Source organism: Charadrius vociferus, unplaced genomic scaffold, assembly GCF_000708025.1.
Source record: "Charadrius vociferus isolate BGI_N301 unplaced genomic scaffold, ASM70802v2 scaffold112, whole genome shotgun sequence".
Taxonomy (NCBI): Eukaryota; Metazoa; Chordata; class Aves; order Charadriiformes; family Charadriidae; genus Charadrius; species Charadrius vociferus.
In genome coordinates this window covers 1,157,725-1,182,950 of record NW_009647011.1, presented here as the reverse complement: position 1 = coordinate 1,182,950, position 25,226 = coordinate 1,157,725, and the positions used below count along the sequence as shown (strand labels likewise).

At 42.2% G+C, this 25,226-nt stretch overlaps 1 protein-coding gene across 1 annotated transcript in view; it reads right to left on the bottom strand.

The window, feature by feature from the left end:
• The window catches only part of MACROD2 (MACRO domain containing 2), an 886,475-nt gene that overhangs the window by 63,747 nt on the left and 797,502 nt on the right, over nt 1-25,226 (bottom strand). Inside the window, exons 8-9 of the mRNA XM_009895432.1 lie at nt 20,068-20,149; nt 5,773-5,814 (exon numbers count right to left, since the gene is read on the bottom strand). Of these exons, the coding sequence (XP_009893734.1) occupies nt 5,773-5,814; nt 20,068-20,149 (124 nt within the window). The remainder of the gene's footprint in view (nt 1-5,772; nt 5,815-20,067; nt 20,150-25,226) is intronic.

Genomic DNA, 25,226 nt, shown 5'->3' with positions numbered 1-25,226 from the left:
CAAGACATACGAAGGAAGGAAGCGAGAACGTGGACAGGGAACTGGCAGGGTCACAGGGAATATTTTTTCATTCAAGAGTGAAAAAGGGGGTGAATCGTTGGCTTTGCACAGCGCCCAGGAAACCTGGGAACATTCTCTGCCTGCCCTCCTGGGAAACTGGTTATTCTGCTGTATTTATGTCCAAAACCAAACAATAATCACAGATTGGGAATCTGGCAGGAAATTTACGTGAAACAACAGCTCAAAATGTTAACAAAAATTCCAAAATGGAGATCTGTATATAAGTAATCAAATTCCATCTCAATTTTAAGGAATGAGCATTACCCCCCAAACTGAATATTGTTCTTCAGAAATTCTTCTAGAACAGATTTTCTGTTTCCTTATAAAATTTCATATAGTTCAGAGCACGAAGCGCCCTTCGCAATCTGTAAATAAAGTGAGCAAAGCAGAACATGTTTTGAGGTTTGGCTTGGTATCAGGAGGTAGACCTTTCCTGACAGCACTTAACATAGGACACAGCACGTGTCATGTCATCACATTTGCTCATCCGAATTTGAAATTCAAATACAATATTTTCAGGAAAACAAGAGTTTTCAAATGAATTTCTTTCTGGAGTGGCAAGAATATAGGAGTAACCACAAGAAATACTGTGGGGAAAAATAAAGACAAAACCTGCCAAATAAAGACACACTTTGTCAACCCTTTAAAGGGGTTACTCAGGAGCAGCAGTGAGAGAGTTCAACAAGAACTTCAATACAAAAGAGAGATCTTGAAAACAACCAGGCTTTTAAAGATTGATTCCCACCAACATTCCCCCATTCTTTTAAAAAATAACTTGAATATTTATAGTGGACCATATTGATGTATGGCTTCTTTGGTTCTAATGCCACTCTGAACTACCTGCTATGTTTCCTTTTTTGGTTGACGAAGATTCACATCAGGGAATCGAATCAATAGGAGCGTTTCAATCAACACTCAACCCCTCTAGTGATGAATTTTATCATCTAACCAATCTGTGAGGCTTCCTCCAGTCCCACAAGTCAAACGTCAATCAAGTTTAAGTGCAAATGTCCAGCCAGGTCTTTCAGGAGTGTCTGAATACATTAGATAATATAACCAACGTCTTAATTGACAGCACAAAGACAGAGAGGGAGGAGGCTTACATTCAGAGAAGTCAGAACTGTTACTATCTCAAAAGAAATTATCTTTTTGCGCTCTATAAAGAACCTTAAAATGCTCACAAAAGGATGTAGAGGCACTGTCCCAGGAGAACAAGATTTCAATCACAATTTCCCTGCTTTTTAGCAGATTCTCCTCATTCCAGAGACAGAAATGGATTTGTGCAGGCTTCAAAATAATGTCTTTTTATTATGGTCAAAATACAACTCTTAACCCTTTCTGCTCTCCAGTAGTATGTATGTCTTTCAGAACAGTTAGCCAAATATTACAGAAATTTTGCCCGCAAATTTCTGTTTAAAACCAGCACACCTAGACAGGTGTCTGAACTGCTGGTATTAAAAGCTTTTCTAATCATGATCATCTGTGCAAAAAGGTTTCTGAGCTCTAACACTGGGAGAAATGATTCTTCTTTATAGGCTAATTCAGAGGGTCAACAAGCCACTTAAATCTCACAGTGTGTCTCTAAGTAGGCTACTCCCAAAATCCCTCAACACTTCCAAATCTCCCTGGTTACAAGCGATTGCTATTTTCATCTTGGAAAAAAAGAGAAAGTCTCCCTCCAACAAAAAGCGTCCAAGTATAAGAGTGTTCACACGGTGGAACGTACAAAGAAATTCTGTATTTATACAGCATTGTTTATAACAGGGCTTCCCTTGTTAGCGTGAACGACATCCCTCGTCCTGCCATCCTAGCTGACTGTGGCTTCTCAAGTAATGAATAGGTGGTTAATTAGGATGCTCGGGATAGAAACGGGACAACCAGCAGGGCATTTATTACAAACAACTATTAGATGGGAAGCGAGAGACAGTAGTATGGCAGCGTTCATACAGGTGAGGTCAAAAGGTTTTGGCGGAGACTGAAGCTGAACAGGTTGACGGATAATATACATTCAGATCTGAAACTCTTTTCTGTGTGTGTTTTTTTTTATATTTTTGAATGGTAAGAGAATTACCCTATGTCAGTGCATAATAATGCGATACTGCTGTGTAGGAATCTGGATGGTGCTTCTCATAATAGCACATGCTTCTATCATTTCCACATGCAGTCACTGCAATTGCGCACACAATTATGGCAGTATTAGGGCTTATTTTGCACGCTTCTGTGCAGAGGTGTGTGAATCTATGGGTATAAAAGCAAAGTCCTTCAGAAGTTAAAGTTTAGAATAATCTTCCCTTAATGGAGCTTAAAACATTAAGCATCATGACTTTGCAGTGTTAAATCACTGAAGTTAAAGGTAGACAAGAAGATTAGGTCATCTGGTCTTCTCTTTACGTACGTAGGAAATCATTCCTAAAGGAAAGCCGAGACGTACAACTGCACAGGTCCGTACCCGCTGTGACTGTATCTGCCCTTTTGACTCAAGCCATTCCAAGAGCAAACAGTATGACATATGACCTCAAAGCACGTCGAATTAAACGGTGCCGTTAAGTCAGCAGCAGCTACAAGATACAGCATCCAGAATAACAAGCTGATGGGTTAAAATCCCACGAGTCAAACACTATTAAAAGAGTGGTCTTGAGTGTGTATTATTAATAAAACAAGGTTATTTTTATCTGGAAATGTTTTTCTTATTTTAGTATGTCCAATCTATGCAGTGACGTTATGCAATTAACTCGCTAAAATGATCATTCGTGCTTGTTGATTTTATGGTATTAATGTAGATATTAATGGAGATTATCTGGCAGATGTAATTAAGATACTCCCCTATTTATGTTGAAAAGAAATCACAGAAAGAAAGGCCTTTCTATATGTAATGAGATATTTGCACTTCAGGGTGGTAGAAACACAAGACAGATTACTTTCATAATGTACCCATCACTCAATAATACACACATTTGGTCATCTGTTATTCCTTACTCCCAGTTAATTCCTCTAGCTGTTCCCAAGGCCTAACCTGGGGTGCACGGAAGTCAACAGACACATTCCCACTGACTTCAGCTGACACCAGACCAGGATCAGTTTTTTTTTCCTCTAGTCTTGCCATCAGGTTTAAATTAGGACCGATTCTGTAGCCTCCACCTCATTCTATTACATTCTTCAAACAGAAATTGGTACAGATACAATGAGTCTACATCTCATTTGTGTCCCTGTACTTTCCCATGTTTTCCCTTGGTTTGATATTGGCCCTCAGAAACAGCTAGCCAATAGGAAGTTGGAGGCACAGGAATTCAGGTGAAATTTGGAATATGTGAATCACTACCAAAGGTTCTACACATGCGCGTAGTCTGCAACATGTGCTCTCCAGGAATTCAGCATCTCTTTTTTTTCCCCTTAAGCCCAGGAATTAGAGAAATAACCCCAAAGCACACTGGATATAGACAGCCCAAAAAACCAGGGTCATCAATATTGGTGCCAACTGCTGACTCCATCTGCTGGAGTCGTGACCCATGAAGTCAAGTAGAATGAAGAATGATTATTCAATTAATATCTTGAAGTGGTGACTAGAAGTCGCTACTCTATTTTTCCCTTAGAACAGTAAAAAGCAGTTATCCTTCAAACTGATACATATCTGAGCGTAAAAAGGAAAACTCCCCTCAATACAGAAATTATGTGTGTATTTATAGTTCTCACAAATGCATCCTACAATCATTAAAAAGTCCACACACAAACAGGTCAAAAGGGCATAACTTTTGTATATCTGCCCCACTACTGGAGCAGATATACAAAAGATACTTCTCTTTAGCCATGTAGGTATTGATTGCTGACAATCAATGGACTGATTCCCAAAATATCTCCAAGCGATAAAGAAATAACCGAGTATGCGCTGTTGAAGCTCATAGCACCCTACAGGCAAACCTGTGAGGGAAGCTATGATCTCATCTATCTCATATGCACAAAGAAAGAGACAGGCAGGGAAATATCTTCCTCAAATGACTTAATTCAGTGATAATTTCCCAGAGCAGCTATGTAGCTTCACCTAAGTTAATGAAGCCGTGAAGGATATAAGGGAAGAAAGAAGAGACCAACTATTAAGTGGAAATGTACTTCCTTTTAATTCTTATTTAAAAGGCTTTAAAAAAAAAAAAATCGATGTAATTTGCATAATCTCCATAAAAGCAACAAGACAAAAAATGCAAAATAATTGGGCTTATAAAAATATACATGCCATCATAACTGTAAAAAATGAAATTGGGAATGTTAGATGAATACTGCAAATTCAACTGTAGGACAATCTTTGGCAAATGTTTGTTGTATAACGACAGTCTTTATTTTTCTACTTTTACGTATGTATGTACAACTATATCAATCACACTAATTGTATTAAAATTTCCAAAAGTTGCTATCCAGTAATCTTGACACCAAAAAGTAATTATAATTATGTGTAATAAAATCAACAGGCCAGAACAGCCATAAAAGAATGTGTTAATCCATCAGCGTACCGCATATCTAGCTGCGCATACCCATGTTTTCACATCTATGCACATACACCATTCTTCAAGTATTTCTAATTTCTAAGCTAATTAACTGGTTGCATAAACCATCACAATCCATTTGTCTTTAAGACAATCCTGCCAATTTAAGCAACCAACATACTGCTTCAAAAGCTTTTACCTCTGTTTTCTGGCTGGTGTATCTCTGCCTTACTCCATATGACTCTGCTTTCTGATCCCGTATCGTTTCGTAAAGAGAAGAACTGGAAGATCCTGCATAGTCACTGGGCTACGATGGGATCAGGCCCACAGCACACCTGCCCGGTGCACTGTGCCGGATGGGTACTAGGCTGGTTAGGAAGGAGGAGCAGAGAAGAAGAGTAGGGGGACCTACGCTGCGTATAAAAGGAGGTCCTTCACTGCACAGAAGTCGCTTATGGGACAGGAGATGCCCACTGAGAACCTTTAGGTGAAGGTCAGCTGGGAGAACACCACAGGGTGCTGTGGTGGAAGCCTGTTACAAAAAGCCTGATCAAGAAGATTAAGCAGATGAAGCGCTCTACAAAAAACTAGAAATCTTCTGACTGGAAGCTTTTGTCCTCACGAGATATATCTAACCCTCTGCCCTGTCCTTTTCTTGTTCCTCAGCCCTTTCTCTCCTTTATACCTATCAATCATTTCCATTTCAAGTCTGTCCACATCCACAAACCCTAAACATTGGCACTTGTTTTAAACAGCATACCGGGAGGACGAGGAAAAAGGTCCTCTGAAATATTGCCCAATCAAGTTCAATGAATTTAAGAGTTTGCAGGAGAGTTTTGCTACCCTTTTCATTGCAAACAAATCACAGCCGCTAATCAGAATTGCAAATCACTCTAGAATTGCTGTATTCACACCTTTTTACAGACAAAAAGACTGCAGAATTTTAATTATTTCCCATTCATGTTTAAACTAGTTATTAATGAAAAGCAACCGAGTATCACCCAGAGGCTCACAACAGAGGATGACATTAAAAAGATAATCTCAGCCATTCTTACTATACATTATCAGGGATGGCATTCCCTATACGTTATATTAAAAACCAGAGATGACTGTCGTAACATTGGCAGTAAATGACTGGCACTGCTTATCACAACCAAGGCAATTAGTTTCAAGAATTCTTTCAGTTTGGTTGATGCTTCAGAGAAGTGATACATTTTAGCATAAAATATTGTTTACTCACCTGTCTCTTCACTCAGCTCAGTCCCTTCTTCATTAGCATCATCTGTCAAAAAAATGGAAAGAAAAAGATTAATAAGAATACCAGAAAGCATCTATAATCTATATAATATTCCATGTTTCAAATTGCCCATACCTTAGTTTGCCTCCTCCCATTTAACATTTTGCAGTGAAATCTGGAGGTGGATGGGAAAAGGTTTTGATATTAGACTGTTACCACCAGACACAGGAACTGCAGGGAATCAAGACAGGGGATAAAATTATGCATAATTTACAGAATTCTGCAAATTATGACTTGTAGAAAATGAAATTGCATTCTCTTTTCTAGCAGAGTTTTTGGTTTACTTGTCAAGTTTCACTTTGCTTTGTTTCCTGGAAACAGTTGGCTATGTTAAGAGAACTAGTTATCCAGAAATCGTACCACGTAAAGAAGTTACTATAAACTTGCCAGACAGGGCTTTGGTTTAAGACCAAACTTGGGCTAGATGAGAGTTGAACACTTATAATTATTAAGATGACATATGAAGAAAGCAGATTCCTTTTGCAAGAAGTTCCATTTCGGTAACAAATAAATTTCTTACTGCAAGTTGTTTTGATAAGGGGGAAAAAAAAAAAAAAAATTATTAGCCTTGGTTACCATGTAAGTAACAAAATGTTCCAGAGCCTTAATCATCTCTAACGGAGAGCTCATTGACCACAGAAATTAATGTCAACTGTGTTTGTAATTCATATAGACTCCATTTATACTCTTTGAAATGGATCTGGGCACGTACAAATTCTGCAGCAAGCCTACAATTTTTGTCTAAAGCTTAACTTCTTTCAAACTTGCATATGTGCATATTATGACCACCATTTGAACCCAAAGTAGTTTTGCAATATTATGATCAATGGTAACGGAAACTAACAGTAGCATTTAGGTCCTAATTTACAGGGTCAGATCTTTCCACTATAAACTCCGCTGAGATCCAAATGCTGTGACACACGCTATGAGGATTAAGCTCTGCTTTCATCGAGCTTTGCAGCCTGAAACTTTATTTTTAAGTAGAGATGAGTAAGCATGAGAACAGAACAATTAGTTAATAATAGAGGCCTCCATCGGGAATTGTGTTTGCTATAAGCATTGAAATCACGAGCATGAGAATTTTCATGGATGCTTGTGAATCTACAGTAGATGGATCTGTATCCATCCGTCTCCCCCTTCCATCTCATTCAGACATGGTCTGCAGGACTTTCAGAAGCCACTAAATGACAGCAGGTTACGCTTCTCTTGAGTACACTTTAGCCCAGCTCAAAGGATCAGGACTGAAAAAAGTCACCGTACATTTTACTTCCTTTCTCCTTATTCTGCAAAGGAGTGTTTTGGAGATCAAAAAGGCACAAGAACCCCAACTGTACAAATACAAATTTGTACACAGAAGCTTTAAGGAGCTTTGACAAGTAATTTTTGAGATAAGAAAATGAAAAATCTTGCTAAAGCCAATAGGAATCCTGTCATTGACTCCAACAGAGCCAGGATTTTCAACAGGAGTCCTGACATTTTTCAACAAACCACTCAGAAAACATTTGGATAACACAGAGATTATTAATTATTCGGTTTCCAATAACGTGTTCTTTCCATGGAAGCGTTTATAATGAAACCAGCATGATAAAATTTCAAATTAATCTAAGACTTGACACTAAATCAGCAGAATATAATATCTTAACATACATATATCACCTGGTCTTCTGTGGAAGTTCTTAATTATAGTTCTGTAAGTGACTTGGAATACGAAATTCCCAGAGCAACAGAATAGCTTCTAAGCTGGTGATAATGGACACAGACAAGAAATCTGATGTTATTAAAAAGTAGTGAAATCATTATGCAATGTAATTATGAAGAGGCAAAGACTGCTTTTGTGAACTAATTGTGAATTAAAGGCGTTTTTCTCTGGGAAAAGGAGCCTAAGTCCCGCTGAAAGGCAGTCAAGTCCTTACGTCAGTTCTGAAAATGGGAGTTGGGCTCCCAACCGCTTGGTGACATGATCTCTGTGTCATTGTGACGCCTTTGACAATTCTACCCCAATCTAGATCCGAATTTCACTTCGGCACACAGCACTCCCCAGTCACTTCATGTATCTATAATTCTTACTCTCATGCTATTAATGCATCTGGTGGAAGTGCTTCCCTGTCAAATATAATGCGGTCTCTTTCACCGACCTTGGTGTGGCTGAAGTGACAAACACCGTGTTTAGCTGACAGAGCTCTATGCCCAAACCAATCATTTGAGATAAAAAACAGTGGTTTAGAAATCTATATCCAAAATTCATTCACTTTCCCCCCAAAAGAATGCTATTACAGGCAGTTTCTTGGTTACTGGTTCTGAAGAAGTAAAAGCAAGTAAAAATATTTTTTACTGAAGCTCTACATGCCTAATAGAAAGCAAAATCAGCACCAAGAGTGTAATAAACTCGATTTGCAATATCTGGGTTTTGAAGTCTGGTTTGGTTTGTTTTTTTTTTTTCCCCAATGGTCCCTATACATTTTTTTACTACATCTAGAAGAAGCCTTCTAGATGTTTGCTTTGGTTTGAAATATGCACCACAGTCAACCCCAAAGCAAAATTGAGTAAAAACACAGGAGAACCCAAGAGTGAATCATTGACACCAGTAAACATTTCCTTAAAGATATACTGTCAATATTGCTTGCGCAAACTCCCCCATTTGAAAGACCAGAGGTGAGGTCCTCTCTAATTCTCACCTTTACTCAAGAGATGTTTAAAAATAATTGACGCTAGGAAAACATGCTATAGTGTGTGCACACATGTGCCCACTCTTGGTTACTCTCTTGTCTGAAGAAGCAGAACAGAGACCTTTCACATGGCTTCCCCATTGAAGCCCTGGATTTTGGGAAGCTCTACCAAGACAACCTTGCTGGAAAAGGAATGACAGACCTTGCAGCCTGGAGTGAGAGGAAAATTGACAGTGACTCCCTGCAAGAGTCTGCCCACCCCCAAGAAAACTCGCAGCAGTATTTAGAAGGCTTAGAATACAAGGAAGCCATCTAATCCAAAAATGCGTCATACGGTTGAGTGCGCAAAATTTTCCAGCTTATAAATTGGACTACAGTATATAAAATTAAGATATTAGACTGGTGATATATGGGAGAACGGTTTCCAGTCAAGTATGAAATAATTTGCAGTTGAGAGTCAACCTGTGATTGAAACTCGCCCTCTAACTCTCATCCCGTCTGGGGCAACTATATCTCTAAAGACCACAGAGCTTTGCATTTGAGAGCAAGTTGCTCAGAGCATACACATGTGTATAAGTCACAGACTTCCTGGCAGAGTCACGTACCAAGTGATACCCGTTACTCTTTCATTTCCCCTCTCCCTTGTTACCTACTGAGACCTCTGAAACAGAATAATCGCACCGTGTACCTGCTCTTACTGACACTGGAGAAGGTGACGCCTTCTTCTGTCATATATATATATTATTTATTTTTTTTTGCTTTGCTGGTCAGGCTCTCTCTGGCTGACTATTCATTGCATACAAGCAAACACAAGCCAGATGGCTAAAACCATCAATCTGTGTTAAGATTTATGTTAGGAACAGAGAGGTGAAAGACTCTAAAGACCACTGCTAATCCCCAAAGCCATTAAACCGCCTCCTCCTTGTTGCTCATGCTTCTATTTGCATTCTTCTTCATGTTAGCACGCGGAGAGTCAATGCTATACAAACACCTTTTATTTTTAACTGCATGCACTGAAGAGCTCTTACACAAGAGCCAGCTCCCCGCTGCAGGAGGCTGCTGTTTCATCTGCATTCAGGGTCTGCATCCCGGGCTGCCGGCACTCCCCGACGGCACTGCGTGCTGCTAGCTCCTCCCTGCCTTCCTCTAACCTTTCCTCAGCTGCCTTGTCTCATCTCCTTCAGGATTTGCTCCTTTTCTCAGCACTTTCTGCTGTTCCCCGATTTCCAGACGTTTCCTTATTTCCAGCCGACCCATGTGTCTCAGTCTGCTCCTCCTTGCAAGTGCGGCTCCGCGTACTGAACAGAACCAGAGGAGGGGCTGGGAGGGCACTGTGGGACCAGACCAAACTCCCCTCTGCAGCTTGTATACACACGCGCTGGCGAACAGCAAGGAGATGGGCAGAGCTGTACAGGAGGTTGAAGGGACAAGTTGGTGATCGCACTGCTGATGCCTGAAAAAAAAGCCAAAACCTAAAAAACCACAAAACCTTCCAGCACTGACAGCTGCAGCCATCCTGTTGAGTTTATTTGCTGTACAGAAACAGCTGTCCAGCTGAAGAAGTTCCTGCCCTCAGGCATTCGCTTAGCAGGTATTCCACAATCTGCCTGTACAGTTTCCGCTAGAAAAATAGAGGATGTGCGGCACAACAGCCTCGCAACATTAAGGAAAATTGATCCTGTTTTGGGGCAGTCTCTGCTTGCTCAAACAAAAAGCTTCTCATGTCCAATCTGGAAGTGGATGGCAGCGTGGGCCAGGGTACCCACCTGATGCAAACTGTCTAAACTGTGACAATATCAGGTTTCCAGCAGATGAAAGGACCAAGAGAGTTCTCGGTCTCCATATCCGTCTCTGCCACGCTTGTCTTTCAAAAACTTGTCCCAAAGCTTCAGCTACCTATCTACGTGATCATCTTAACATCCTTAGAGAACTTTCTAATCATGTGTCTCGTATCCATTTTCAACCCTTAGTAATCGAAAAATCACTTTTTGATTGCTTATGACCCCTGCTGCTACCCAACAGGAGCTTCACAATAGTGAACAGGCTCTATGTCGATGTTTTTGTAGCATAGTAAAGCACAGAGGAACACCCTAGGGTTTGATGAGGCTCACATTAACCCAGGAGCTCACGAGCTCTTTGGGTTGTTCTGATCTCTTCAACTCAGTTCCTCCACTGGGAGAATAACAGACTGACCAATAGCACAGAAGGGAACGTCTTCTCTGAGGAAAAGCAGATTTGGAAATCTCCGCCGGCTAAGATCAACTAAACCCAGGCCTGATTTCTCTTCACATCTACTTGCAAAAAATTACATTTTCCATAAAGCTTTCCCTCATCCTCAGTGCTCATAAGAGAAGGAAAAAAGGAGAAAGAGGTAAAACAAAAAGATCCTTAACAAAAAAGCACATCCTTCTGGTTTGGAAAAAGAAACAGAACTTTCTTTTGGCTCTGAACATTTGTATCCTTTAATCATACAATCCTGCATGCAGAACAATAGGAACTATAAAAACCTCCATCTGACACTAAGTTTAATCAAATTTTTTAGCCTGATTATAAAGAAACTTCCACCGATACACTCTGTACATCCCGGCCTTACAGCAGCGCTGGTGCAGTTTTTCTTCCCGCGTTGCTTAGTTACACCAATCCCACAACACCAGAGTCTCACTGAATGTAAAATACGTTTGTAGCTTTTGAAGCCATATCAAATAGAAATCCTTAGTACCAACCTCCTAAGAAGTTAGGCACTGTTTTTTTTGTCACCACATAGATGGCTTCTTTTATGTACCGTATCACTTCATCTGCTGTAAAATACATATACCCGTACGAGCCTCAGCTGCAGATAAAGGCTACACGGTAGCTGCCGCTCCCACTGTGAGTGAACCGGACAACGTTGTTCCAGTGCAGGAAATGGTGCTCACAGCCAGGATCAGATTTGGATTTCTATTTCACAGATGCTTCTACCTTACACGAAAGGAATGAAGCGCTCCTTAGGAAAATATACATCAGTTTTTAAAGGAAAAAAAAATCTATTGCAAAACTTCCTTATTTCCTCCCTTCCCTAAAATACTGAAAACAACTCAGTTTTGTTTACACAAGTGCTGAAGTGGATTTCTCACCCATATGTATGCTAATGTAGCAGTCACACACAAAATGGTATGTTTTGCATGTGGCCACACATTTCTAAATATAAGCTTCTAACAAAATCTCATCAGTAACCTAAGGCAGAGGCAATCAAACGAGACAAACACAAATTTAACTGCATCCTTTGCAATTAGAAGCACTCGAGCAGATGAAGTGACTCGGTGTCAGCGACCAGATAGGACAGGATATTTTTGAGCATGACATAAAAATGCATTTGGAATGCTTTACATGGGATGCCACAATACGCGACACAGCAGGAAGACCCCTCATCAAAGATGTATTCACATAAGGTATTACACAGAAAAAGCTTCTGCTTGTTCACCTTCTGGTGCCAGGCATCCGTGTGTGAAGGACTGAGTACAGAACAGCAATACATTTCCCTCCTCCATCAGTCTCCCTCTGAGCCTAAGGTGATGATTAACATCCACTGTTGGACCAGTCCTCTGTTGGCTAAGTTAATCCTCTTTTTAACTATATTTAAGACCTACAACCTCCACAGCACCTCATAGCAAGCATTCTTACACCCTAACAATGAGTTGGGCGAAAATGACTTCCTTCTGCTTGTTTTCATCCCGATTGATCATTTCCTGAGACACCTAACACGAGATGGTAAATGATTGCTCCATATTCACCTTTCTACTTGCCACACTCCTCATCTCCCTGTGCTCTCCCATGCCGATAACACACAGCAGCCTGGTCCTTGCATCTGCATGATCCCCGTGCCTTCAAGGGCATCCTCATCGCCTGCCACTTCGCTGTTTCAATGCGGCCCTTATCCAGGCTGGAGAGCTCAGGGATTTGGAGTGGGCAAATACATAGAAACAGCCATTTCCCCTGCTTTCTGGAGTGACTGCAGGCTCCATCATCAGTCTCACAACAGGAGACAAAGAAAACGTCTACAGGATGCTACTGGAGCAAAGAAGAGGAGACTCCGCTTAGCAAACCAAAAGCTCCTGAAAACAGAGCTTTAATAGATTATGGTCCCGTTGTCTGTCCATCCCCTGCTCCAAGCAGCGCCATTGCTGCTATCAGGAATGAGGCGACAAACGGTTTTCCAGACCATACAGCAGACAATATCACACGCCTCTGTCAAACCATGTACAACCAGAGGATCCAAACCCAAATTTTGAGGTGGCCAACACTTGCAACACACAGCCAAAGTCTAGAGCAACACTCTGTCAGCAGTCAGCCAGAAAATTATTCAGAAGGGATCGCACCAAGAAGTTTTATTGTGATTCAAACTGAAGCAGGAAACTGCCCATTACCTTTTTATTAGGTACTGGAAACCCACTGCCATGTTAGAAGCTGCTAGGAACCCCCTCTTGGCCTGCATATCTCTTAAGATGCTGAAAATAGTATCCGAGCTGTTGATTACATACTCTGCCTCCCAGGCACCATTGCTGAGCTGCTTCTTGTTCATCCTCCTGCACTGCATTGAGACACTGACGAAAGGGGCTAAGACAGACAACCCCAGAGAGCAGTAGGACCGGCAGAGTCACTGCCATGGCAAATGAAGACAAAAAGCCATGGAAAAATTTTGTTTCACTGTTTTACGAACACCTTTAGCTTTTAGTCAACTTGAGATTTTATGAGATAAGTTGTTTCAGACGCATTTTGAAATGGACAGATATTTTAAGCGTTATGGCTATATTAAACTTTTGGACGGAGAACAATTTTTACAGCATCCTATTTATGTTAGAGCATACTTTATCTGGACCTGTAGATGCTGTGAGAGAGAACCAGAGATTAAAGGCAGCATCCCAGACTGCTGCAGACTCCTCCAGACTCCTCCAGCTCCCCCACATGGGCCGTACTTCCTTTGAAGCCTCTGGTACTGAGGGACAAGGAACCATCATGGGAAACAGCAGGGCTGTGCTTCTCCCCGGCTGTTTTGAATTAAGTCCTTCACAGAATCACAGAATGGTCAGGGTTGGAAGGGACCTCTGGAGATCATCTAGTCCAACCCCCCCCGCCAGAGCAGGGTCACCTACAGCAGGCTGCACAGGACGGCGTCCAGGCGAGTGTGGAATGCCTCCAGAGCGGGAGACTCCACAACCTCTCTGTGCAGCCTCAAAGTAAAGAAGTTCCTCCTCATGTTAAGATGGAACTTCCTATGTTCAAGTTTGTACCCATTACCTCTTGTCCTATCACTGGGCACCACTGAAAAAAAGACTGTTCCCATCCCCCTGGCACCCTCCCTTTAAGTATTTATAGGCATTAATAAGACCCCCCCGCAGTCTTCTTTTCTCTAGACTAAAGAGACCCAAGTCCCTCAGTCTTTCAAAGTCTTCAGCAAAGGGTCCGGCAGAAGCCATCTGAGACAGCTCAAAGGGGTGCAGAGAGCACTTCGCGCCCACGTGACATTGTCAGCGTGCCACTGTTACGCTCTCAATAGCTTGATGCGTAGCCCTGGAAAGGAAAGGGATGCATGGCCACGCACCATCTCACTGCACATTCACCATCTGAAAAGCCAAGCAGGATCTTCCAGGGACAAGTCAGAAGTTTCAGAAGCCAGAGGGTCCCCTAAGCGTCCCATTACAACAGCAGGGATTGCAGCTCCATCGGAGCTGTGGGGTCAGGGAAGTGAGGCTCCTTTTGCTCCTTCCAGCAAACAGGCCTGGGTTGCAGGTGGTCCTGCCCACAACCAGGGCACAGGCCAAAGACTGTGTCACCTTGTCACAACCTGCTGCTGCAGCCAGTCACTCCAGCTCTGTCCCAGCTTCTGCTCAGCCCCAGACGTGTTCGTGAACCCACAGCAGGTGTCTGGACACAAATTCAGGCTCCGTGTCATCAGCAGGGACCCAGCCCACCCACAGCGCCTTGAAAGCTTTGTGAGGGAAAGCAGTGAAGAAAGGGAGATGACAGTCTGACTGCCTCTAGTTTAAACCTGTGAAAACACAGGTGGTTATCAGCTGTGAACACGACAACCTGAAAAATCTGCACAGAGATGGGAAAAGTACCTGCAACCAAAACCTTCAGAATGGCCCTCATTGATCAGGAGGAGAAGGCCAAAGGGATTTCAAACTTCCCCAGATCTTACTCCCTAAGGTCCGTTCCCAGGGGGCTCCAAGCCCCGGTGGCCTCTGCATGCCTGCCCAGTTCTGAACCAGTCAGAACAGAGCCTCAGGACTTACGAGGTAAATCACTACCCAGGTGAAATCTCAGCTAAAGGATATCAGGTACTTCCAGTAAACCGCTTGGCACCTATCCACATAGTAAAATAAAGCCCATGAAAAATATTTTGTGGAATACATTCAGGTGATGAATTAAGGAAACGAATCGGCTCATGAACACTGCAAATGCAAATAAAGAGGTTAAATTTATCAAACGAATTACCCATTTGATACAGGATTACTTACTAAGGGCTAACTTATGATTCCTTTGCTCACACTGAGGACCGCTTCAGCCCCAGTGAAGTCTGCCATATTAAGTGAAGAGGGCGATGCTTCTCAATACCAGCACAGAAACTACAATGTCTGCTTAAGAGTTCACTCACGTATTAGTGCAGGGATCTGCCTTTTTAATACAAAGCCCTTCATTCAGCCATTTAGACAGTTTCCAATTTGATTCCAAGCCTGGTAGATCTCTTAACAATGAATTTCCTCTGTAACTGTAATATATTTGCACATTTATGCACAACTAGGATGCTGTGCATCCTCCTGAAGTAACAAGAGGATTAATATGAGACAGTAGCTCTTATCCATGAGCTTTGGGTAGGGGGGACAGTGGTTTTGTCAAGCAGGATAAAAGCAGAAAATGCATTAAATGTCATAACCTGGAATAGAGGGGAGAGAAAAGTTTACTGAAGACAAAGCAATTTCTCTCTCCTTTTCCTAACACCAACTGATATGGCTGGGAAAAAAAAACAAAAAACACCAAGCTCTCGGGCTCAGCATCCTTTCATTAGCTCTGAAAGGACACAGAGTCTAAAAGCCTGCATCCTCCATCTATCAATTGGTCTAATAAAAGTGCAAACCTGTCCTCTCTCTAACAATTTTAGCGATGCTTTAGTGAAGTAATTTTGTTACTCTGTTTCAAGTACTAAGAATGTAATATAACCTTGAATGCTGCAGCTTCACAGTACGTACCCTTTATAACATTATTTTTGCCTAAAGAACATTTTCAGAAAAAATGCTTCCCCTCTCCAATCCACTGATAACAGGTGGTAGATCTAGAAATACTTTAAGCATTACAACTTAAGATAAACCTTTCATAATATACAACAGCCACAATGAAAAATAAGCATCTGCCAAAGGTCCTTACGAGATTATCTGACACATTAAGTAGCCAGGTATACACAGTATATAAGAGCGAGTGAAAAAAAGAAAAAAGGGTATCTTTGCCTCCAGCTGGCAACTGTTTACAAATACGCTTAATTTTACTCCTACAAATAGCATCCTAGAAGTACACATCACTGTAAGGTAAAGGTTAGTAAACCTAGCTTTTCAAGGGGGACTGTTTTTATACCATTTCCTGGTCAGTATATATTTAGCAATTAAAGTAATGCCTAGTATCTAGGCTCGATGCAGAATTCTGTTAGAAGAAACAATGAATTCCAAGCGAAAAAAAAATAATAATGGTATGAGTATCAGCTCCTTTCCCGGAAAGCTCACTCAGAATACTAGTAGCAATGAATCCAGATATGCAAGAACTACACATCTGAGCCAGAACTGCAGGCAAGGATGTTTTATTTGCCTGAAAGATACGTAGCAAGACATTCTCTTGGATTAAGCAGAGAGAATCTCCCCAACACAGCTGAAAGGAGTAGGGCTGGGCTCTTTCATTCCACTAGGAGCCCGGACTCGATTGGCAAAAAGAAAAACCACACCACTCTGTTGCATCTACTATGTTAAAACCATGATCCGTCTTAAGCACAGAAGGTTGGTTGTTCTACAGAAACAGTCTTTCACCCTTGCTCTTTTTCTACCAGGACATACAGAAACTCCTCAGCAAAACCCCAGAGGTTCAACAGAAAATTCTGCGTGGACCAGGACCCTTTACTTTCTGAAGCAGGACTTCTCTGGACTGCCATTAGGATGAGCTCCTAAGTCTGAGTTAAAGAGTAAGCGGCGCTCCCCCTTGGAGCACAGTGGCTTTGGTCGGGTTCTGTACAGGCTACAGATTACCGAGATTAAATCAGAAATGCTGAGACTGTGACAACTGGTTTGTTTCTGAACAGCTTTTCTACACTCCCAAGATATGAAATTACTTCAAAGTCTGCCTCTTCCCCCTATATATTTAAAGTTTGCAAATGACAAGGCTCTTGGCAGTTGTCTTAATATCGGTACTATTACTCGACTAATTTCTTTGGCATTCCACTCGCAAAATAGGCCTAATGATATGTTCAACTAATGGAACAATTTCCCTATATCTATATTCCACTTACTCTAATGCACTGAGGTGTAACTCTAGCTTCATTTCATTATCACTTGACTAGCTCAAGCACTTGGATGTCTTTTTGGATTTATTAATGCACCGGGTTTAAAGTAATAACTATTTATGTATATAACTCCATGAATACATTCTTCTTTCTAAGCATTTTTGTCCACATCTATTAAAGTAGATGTATTTCACAATGTTTCTGAATGCGAGACACACTTTAAAATGTCTCAATGTTTTTTCTCCAAGCTTAAAGTAATATCTCAGTGTTATTCTCTCCTGTGAGTGTTCAGATGGTGTCCTACCAATTTAAATTCAGGGCAAGGCTATCCTTAAAGACTCATTGCACTACATTAATAGATTCACCTAAAAACAAAACAACCAGAGTTGTGGCAATTCCTCCCACAGTCTAAATATCAGGAATTTATTGCCAAAGGTACAGACAGTTGCTAATTCCTTTACACAGAGCCATGTTGACTAAGTCCTCTGTGCAAGAAACCAGAGAGATGCAGAGAGATGGAACATCGTACTGTAGACGAGTCTGCTGATAACTCGAAGTCTACTACGTTACATGCAGATGGCAATTCACAAGAGACTAGAAAAAAGGAACAAAGAGCAGACACGACAGTCATCTGGTGGATCACCACCCAGACCCTCAGCTGATGTTCTCACCAGTAGGCTATAGGCAATTTAGTATAGGGCTGCCTTCAGCTGACCTCTGTTGAAGTGGTGGTACCCTGCAGAAAAGTGTCAATTCAAGAGGGCAAAGAAAGCCTGAGACTGTATATTAATCATTAGGGCACTCCTCCAGGAGAGGGGCCCAGATAATGATTGTTTCTCCAGGGACACTAATAGAGAGTCATTTGGGTCGCATCCCTGCCTCTCCCTGTCTCCTCACAAGTTGAAGATCTAAACGACTCCTGTAAGGGCATACCAAACATCCGTGGTGGTACAAGACGTTAAAATCAGATCTCCCGAACCACTGACTACTGACCTAACCACAAGAAATTCTTCACTGAGTCAGGATAAAGTTTAAGATGCTAAACTGGTTCCTTTTAAAGCTCCAACTCACTAGCCAGTAGATGCCCAGGTCCTTCTGGAAACCAGCATCGTTAAGGCATATTAAAACTGGTATTCAGAATCATTAGTTATGAGAAAATTGCAGGGGAAGCCTATGAAAATGGGTCCTAAGATCTTTCAGCCATCTATACCGAATTGTGGCTGCTAAGAACTAAAACATCTTTCTCTGGACAGCTGTCTGCGTAAGCATTGGACCAACCCTTTGCATAGTCACATACCTGCAAACTACTGGATTTGCTGCATGTTAGAGGCATGACCGCCTCTCTATGCTCACATATCACACTCCCAGTTTTAGTTCAAGCAAAAAAAAACTTGTAAAAGCTTTCCATGCATGAGAATAACCATACTTTTACAACTACGGTAAAACTGATCATCTGTATAATGTGGCGTAATGCAATTATAAGTCTTTATATAACACAACACCAAACGACACAGGTTCTCTGTAGACAGGAGATCAACAACGTCAGGTTTTGAAAACGGCAAAAAAATAAATCTCCTATCTTCCTCTCTTTTCCCCTTAGGGCTTGCCATGCTTCAGCTTTGAATCATCTTGTCTCTCGGGCTTTCAAACCTGAGTGGGCTTTACATTTATAACAACAATACAACAGGCTTTAATCTGTGATTTCAAAGACATGAATGATGAAGGTGAGTATTAATACTCCAATTTGTTGGCAAATTGGCACTATAATCTACTCTCGCTTAATCTGAAGGGCAGGGACAGAGCCAGCAACAGGAGGCCGGGTACTGTCTCTTTATCCTGTGTGTCGGGGTACACTACCAAAAAAAATAAAATCACACAATGACTAGATTAGATGTGAATGCAGTCTTTGAAATGCATGTTCAATGTGCTCCAGACAAAAATATTATTAAGCGGTTAGACACCGTTCTATGTTACCTGAATTATTCAATAGGTCTTTAAGTTTCAGCTGCCAATCATTGCAAACTGGAGATTACAAAGTCGTCTACAAAAAGCTTTGTTCTAGTGAGATGAGACAGAAACATCACGATTTCCATACTACCAGCCAAAGCAAAAGGAAAAAAAACTGTGGCTACTGTGACAACACAGTCCTGTAGAATTAACAGAGACCCACAACACACCAAAGCTCTGCCTCCTATTACTCAAAGGCCCTTTCTACCAAACAGACAGCGTGGGGAGTATTGAAGTGACTGCCACTTCTGAAATGGGTGACAAACCAAAGTACTGAAATCTGGATCTTGTCACATAGTAGGACTGATATCACAGAAAAAAAAATACAATGGGAGAAGCTTAGGGTTGAGAAAAAAACTGAACACAAATTTCTAATGATATGCAATAAAAATAAATCACAGGCATGGGGGGGGGGATTAACAAATTTACTATCCACCAGGTTGTCTAAAATTCTAGAAAGTAACCTCCTGTGTGAAATGCAAGATGAACGGCTAACATTTCCCAAGTGCTCCGGCGAGAGCCATCTTTCTCCCATTCATTCTTGCACAGGGACAGCTCAAGTTTAAAGTTCTCATTCAGACACAGTTGGGCTCTAACCCCTGCGGTATCTTTTCAGACCCAGAGAAACCCTCCCAGCATCGTTAATGAAAGAGCAAAGCACGTACAAAGTGCATGGAAAAGCAATGTACACTAGGAGCTATAGACATTAGTGCAAATCATTTTCTTCTCAGAGCCAAGACAGCCAGCGCCACGCACCAGGTTTTGGGAGGAGATACAGATACAGCAGAGAACGGAGAAACCGGCTGTACTGAGCACACCAAAGCAGGCCTCGATTTTGTAAAAGCAGTACCACAAGTACTTTTACCGGTTCACAAATTTTAAATGTCCGCATTTGTCCAGGATTAGAGCCTCTATGTGCAGCTGGTCGTTAAAGAAAGTTCACATTTTAATATGCGGCTTAAGTGGGGAAAGAAGAAAGGAGGCCAACTGTTGTCTTTTTGCTGCATTATTTTTGGAAGTCAGATGGCACTTGATTACTACACCTACCTAGAGGGAAAAACTCGCCCATTTTCTTCTTGAAAATTTTGTAGTCAACCTCCAAAAAAACACAGAAGATGATACGATCCACCTGTAAGAAACAAAATTATTCACAGTGAAATGATCGCAATCATAATCATTGGCAGTAATAGTTAATAAAAGCAAAGAAACTTTTAAGCCAACACGCTTTTATGCTCCAGGCAAGAAGAAAACATCACAGGGATGGGTGTTTTGACTTTATTGTGCATCTGTGTTGTAATTTATAAAATAACATTTGCAATCGCAGCTCACAACTGTATTCTTTGTTAACTGCCTCCTGTTTATGCAAACCACTCTTGAGCACAGTATAAATGACTTTTGGCATTCTAGATGAGTACTGGGACGCAATGTTTGATGAAAGAGTCACATGGGGGGCTTCTAATAAGCATACAAAAGAGTAAATGGGTAAGCAAAGAGCTCTTTTTCCAATCCTTGTCCGACAAACCTATTTGCAAAGCCATTTAGTATTTTAAAATGTCTTTAAAAGGTTTCATGCGGTTTTAATTTACATGAAACCACTTACTCTTGCTATAATACAAGCAGAATGCAGCAAAAACAAAAGCTGATTAGATGACAGGTAGCACACGGGGTAAATAAAACATTTAATATGCCATCTACTTCGGGAGGCTGAGCATACCAATGAAACCACAGCTCATAATGTATGCACCACCCACCAATCATTTCAGATAAACTGTTTGGGAGATCATTGTATGTGAAAAGACTTTTCTAAAAAAAAAAAAAAAGAAAAAAAGGCCAAACAAAATAAAAACCAAACAGAATTCCAAAGCCTTTAAGGCTGAAAAACACCCACACTGGACTTCATTCTAACCTTGCTATTTTCTTTGTTTTATCTGTTTACATAGCCCAGCAAAAATTGCCTCTGTAGCCAAAACCCAACTCCAGGAGGGAGCCGTGGAAGTCAAAAAGACCCTCCCGCAGCTGTGCTGAGGGACCCGCAACCCGATAACCAAGTTTTTCTCTGAAGTGCGTGAGAGCTTAAGCAGAGCGGGATGATGTAGGAAATTCGGCATCTTGGCTGGCATTATGCTGGCCTCGTGTCTTCACGGGCAATAAGCCCATCTGTTGTAGCAGAGCTCCTCAAGAGCGCCTTGCCCGTGCTAGAAAAAGCACCAGCCTCCTGCCCCCTGCAGAGAAACCGGTGGGAGGAACGCGCTCTCTCTCTCTCAAAAAAAAAAAAAAAAAAAAAAATTGCCCTCGTTCCCTTACCTTCAGCAGAAAATGCTCTCCTTTTGCTAGAGCTGCTCTTCGAAGCAAAGTACAAATCTTGGCTTCAAAGATACCATTATGCTGAGAGCTCAGGACATCATTTTAGAGCTCATTTTGGAGCAGCCTGGTAGAATACAGACGGGAACGAGAGCAGGCAATAATTGGTTATGCTGGAAAATGCCAGTAGTTGCTAACAAGGACATCTCCGAATCAAAGCTGACTACAAAACCTGAAAGAGCAAACTAGGTAGGAAATATGAGAGTGAAGTAGGAATATGAGACTGAGGTTATGCGCGCGTTAAAGAAGAAAGAGGTTTGTGAGCAGGAGAGAAAGCAGCAGGGCAGAGCTGGGGCGGACACCGCTTGCCAGGGAAGCGTATCGGTAGATTTGTGAGCAAGAGAACTGCCTGTTGCTGTCTGCTCGTATGATGTTCACAGAAACAAGCTGTTCTGTGCCTCCCCCGTAAACAAACCAGGCTAGACCTTAAAAATACGCTGGACTGTGTCATCAGCTGCTCTTCGCAAGGGATACAATAAAGAACCCAAATTGAGTGAAGTGCTCAAGCCAAAAAAGCCGCACTCACCTGTGCACTCACAAATTTGTAACGTAAAGCACTGGTGGCAAGTGATGCCTTATTCTACCTATGCGAGTTGTGCATTTTCAGGAGGGAAGCTTTAGCCAGTGAATGCTTACATTACATTCATCGTGAAAATTGGTTTAGGACAGTACTGGGGGTGATGCTACATTGCCATCTTCTACCTCCGCCTCCGCTCCCCGAGCGGAGCAGATATTTAACCATTCCAGTGATAGGCCCGATACGTGAACCAGGACAGACAAAATAGCAAGGATGGAAACTTATAAACCATAGGAGGAACGATTTTCCCACGCAGAGAAGTTCTGAGTTGTCTTGCTCTCTATATATAGTCTCACATTCTGCGTAAATACTACAGATGTTTCCCTCATTTTACATAGTTCAACTTCTCAAGGTGTTCCCTTTACTTTTATTTATTCTGTGCAGTTCACGATGATAAAACTTCCGCAATCCTGAGAATTTCTACTACTTCTAATATAATTCCTTAATTTAAAGATAGGGAATCTCTCTAGAAACGACAGACTATTTCAAAATTTCTAGCTTCCTGACTGGATACTTCCTATATATAAAAGTGTTCAATTTCTTCTTGGCGTGAGAAAAAGTGCTCTATTTTTAAGTATGCATAAGATATTGTGATGACAGCTGAAATCCTGTGTTTATCTGATTGAATGGCATGTGTTGGCAGATAGTAAATCTGAAATTAAACCGTATTCTATCATCCTGCCAGTCATTGACTATTTTATCTAACATCCTCAGCTAAAATAACTCGAAATTAGGTATGGAAAGTAACCCTTGTCCTCACTGTTCCTGTTCCAGCTGCAATAAGGAAAGATTTAATCCAAGTGACTCCAAACCTGCCTCGCCTGCTGGCTCACAAAAGCTCAGCGGGCCTTTTGGGATGCGCACTTATGAAAGATGCTCCCTCCTTCAAAGAGGAAATCTCTCCTCTCTTGTAGCTAGGAAATGCCAACTTGATTAGACGTTTCATGCCGCCCCTTTACAGCGGGGAGGGAGTAGCCCCCTGGGACTCTCCCGAGCGTGCCCAGGGAGCCCCCGGAGCCTTTTGGAGGTGCCCGGCTCCTCCACAGCTGACCAAGCACCACTCAACTGCAGCAGAAGTTTAAAGGAGCTGCAAGTTGAAGGTATTAAAGCTTATCCTTGATTGACAGCTCTCTTTTGGAGATCGGTATTAAAATCAGCCATCCCCTGTCAGAGCCTGATTAAATTCTGCTCGCTTCACAGCTATGAATAGGTGGATCAAAGAACCCCAAAATTAAGAGCGCTGCAACACAGGAAGAAGGGAGTTAAATTGCATGAGCTGTTCACTTAGTAGGCAGATTCACAGCTCAAGGCTGTGAGTACATTGATATTTTTTAGCTCTTCCCCCCTTTTTTTTTTTTCTTGGGCTCTACGCTCCTTGCCAGGCTCCATTTAATTTTGAGGGGGATACCTTCCTGGCAGTTTTGTTAGCTGCACCTGAAAAGGATCAGTAAACTTGTGGGGCTCTGCCTGGCTCACAGGGCTCAGGCTGTTCTGCAGAGGAACGGACCCAGAGTCGGCCATCAATGCCAGGATTTTACAAGGATACAGCCAAATCTCGCAATGTGAAAACCCCTCCACTGGGTATAAAAAGCACTGTCGGTCTTAACAGCAGCAGCATTGATCTTAATACAAAGAAGCTAGCAAAAATATTTCCTCCTGCTTTTTGTACAGTGGGGTTTTAGGGGGTTGGGGGGTTGGTTTTTCCCCAGTTTTTCCCCACACTTTGCATCTAGTGTGTTTTAGGTTTACCGGTGGGTTAATGCAGCTTGGGTTAGTTCACTCATAGACCACTAATGGCCCAGAAGAGCTCCATGGGAGTCTGGGGTGGGAGCGTGCTCCGGGACTACGCTGTCACCGCCAGCACGGGTACGATGACAATCCGCCGAGGGTCCCACAAACCACCCGGCAGAGCTGGGAGCTGCAACCCTCCGCAGCAGCCGAGCTCCACCGACACACAGCCACCGCCAACCAGAGACAGCTCTACCCACAGAAGGCAAACAGAGCGAGGAGATGGACACGCACCGCTTGGAGAAATGACCACAAGCCTCGCCACATCCAAAGCCACAACAAAACAAGAGTCTGCAGATGCTTTCTGGCAACTTTACACCCTTTTTTTCCTTCTAAAAGAATCCATAAAAAAGCCCTGCCTTCCCAGCAAACTAGAAGTACACACCAAGTTCCCTAAAGGACGCTTCCCTCTACTGCAGCGTGGGGGAGGACACTGCCTGCGTATGCTCGTGTCTGCGTGTGCAGCCACTGATATAGGAGGAGTTTATACTCTACAGCTGTACCTATATACATTGGAGGATTGAAAATGTCTCTGGTTTTATCTCAGCTCTTTGGCTGTGGCCCCTGACAGGTTGTCTGACTCCACTGACTTAATTTCCCCATCTGTTCAGGGGACAGTAATAAAGAGAATGAAACAGCTTTCTGCTCTTTGTACATGGAGCAAATCCCTTTTAGGAAACGCCCGTGCCCGATGCCACCAGGACCTACTGTCATAAGGCAATGGTAAACACCAGGAGCTTGGTGTAACATTTTTAGTTTATCAGACATCCTGTGGACTTAATCCAAAACTCAGTGAAGGCAAACAGGGTCTTTTTACTGACTTCAGCATGCTTGGATCGGCACCTACCCTCTGTAATGCCAGAAATAACATTTGCCTCCTTGAGAATTAAAGTTCTTCTGATATTCAAACTTCATTCCTCTAAATCTTCAGATACTTCCTCAAACACATCCTTAACAGTCACAGTTCAGAGCTGTCTGTACCCATTAAGTCTCCTTGACGACAGTGCCTGTAAGGAAGAAGTCCTGAAGCTTCAACTGTGCCACAATCCCACATTTTCCCTCTGTTGGGACGGCGGCTGCTCGGGCAGCCCTGTTGGCTTTCATTGCCTAACAGGACTTCCCCTGCAGAGCCCGGCGGGAACAAAGCCGCCCAAGTCGCATTTCCAAGGCACGCTCTCCTGGACTCCAAATCTCAGTTGTGGGAATCAAAGAATAAGGAGGAAGAGATTTGCAATGCACCACAGGGTCAGGCTACGAATGCCCTAGCTGGTCGCTACACACTGTGTAAAATTTCTTCCATTTCTGTGGCGAGGGCTCAGTTTGCTGTTCTGAAGTCCTCATCTATCTCTCTCTCGCTTATCTTCAGGGACACCATTTTCCATCTCTCTCTCTTCTGGTTTTCTGACCGAATTCCTCCCTGCCTGGCACCGAGCTGACGCACTGAATTGACTACATGCAGCAGAAGTACACTTCAAAGAGA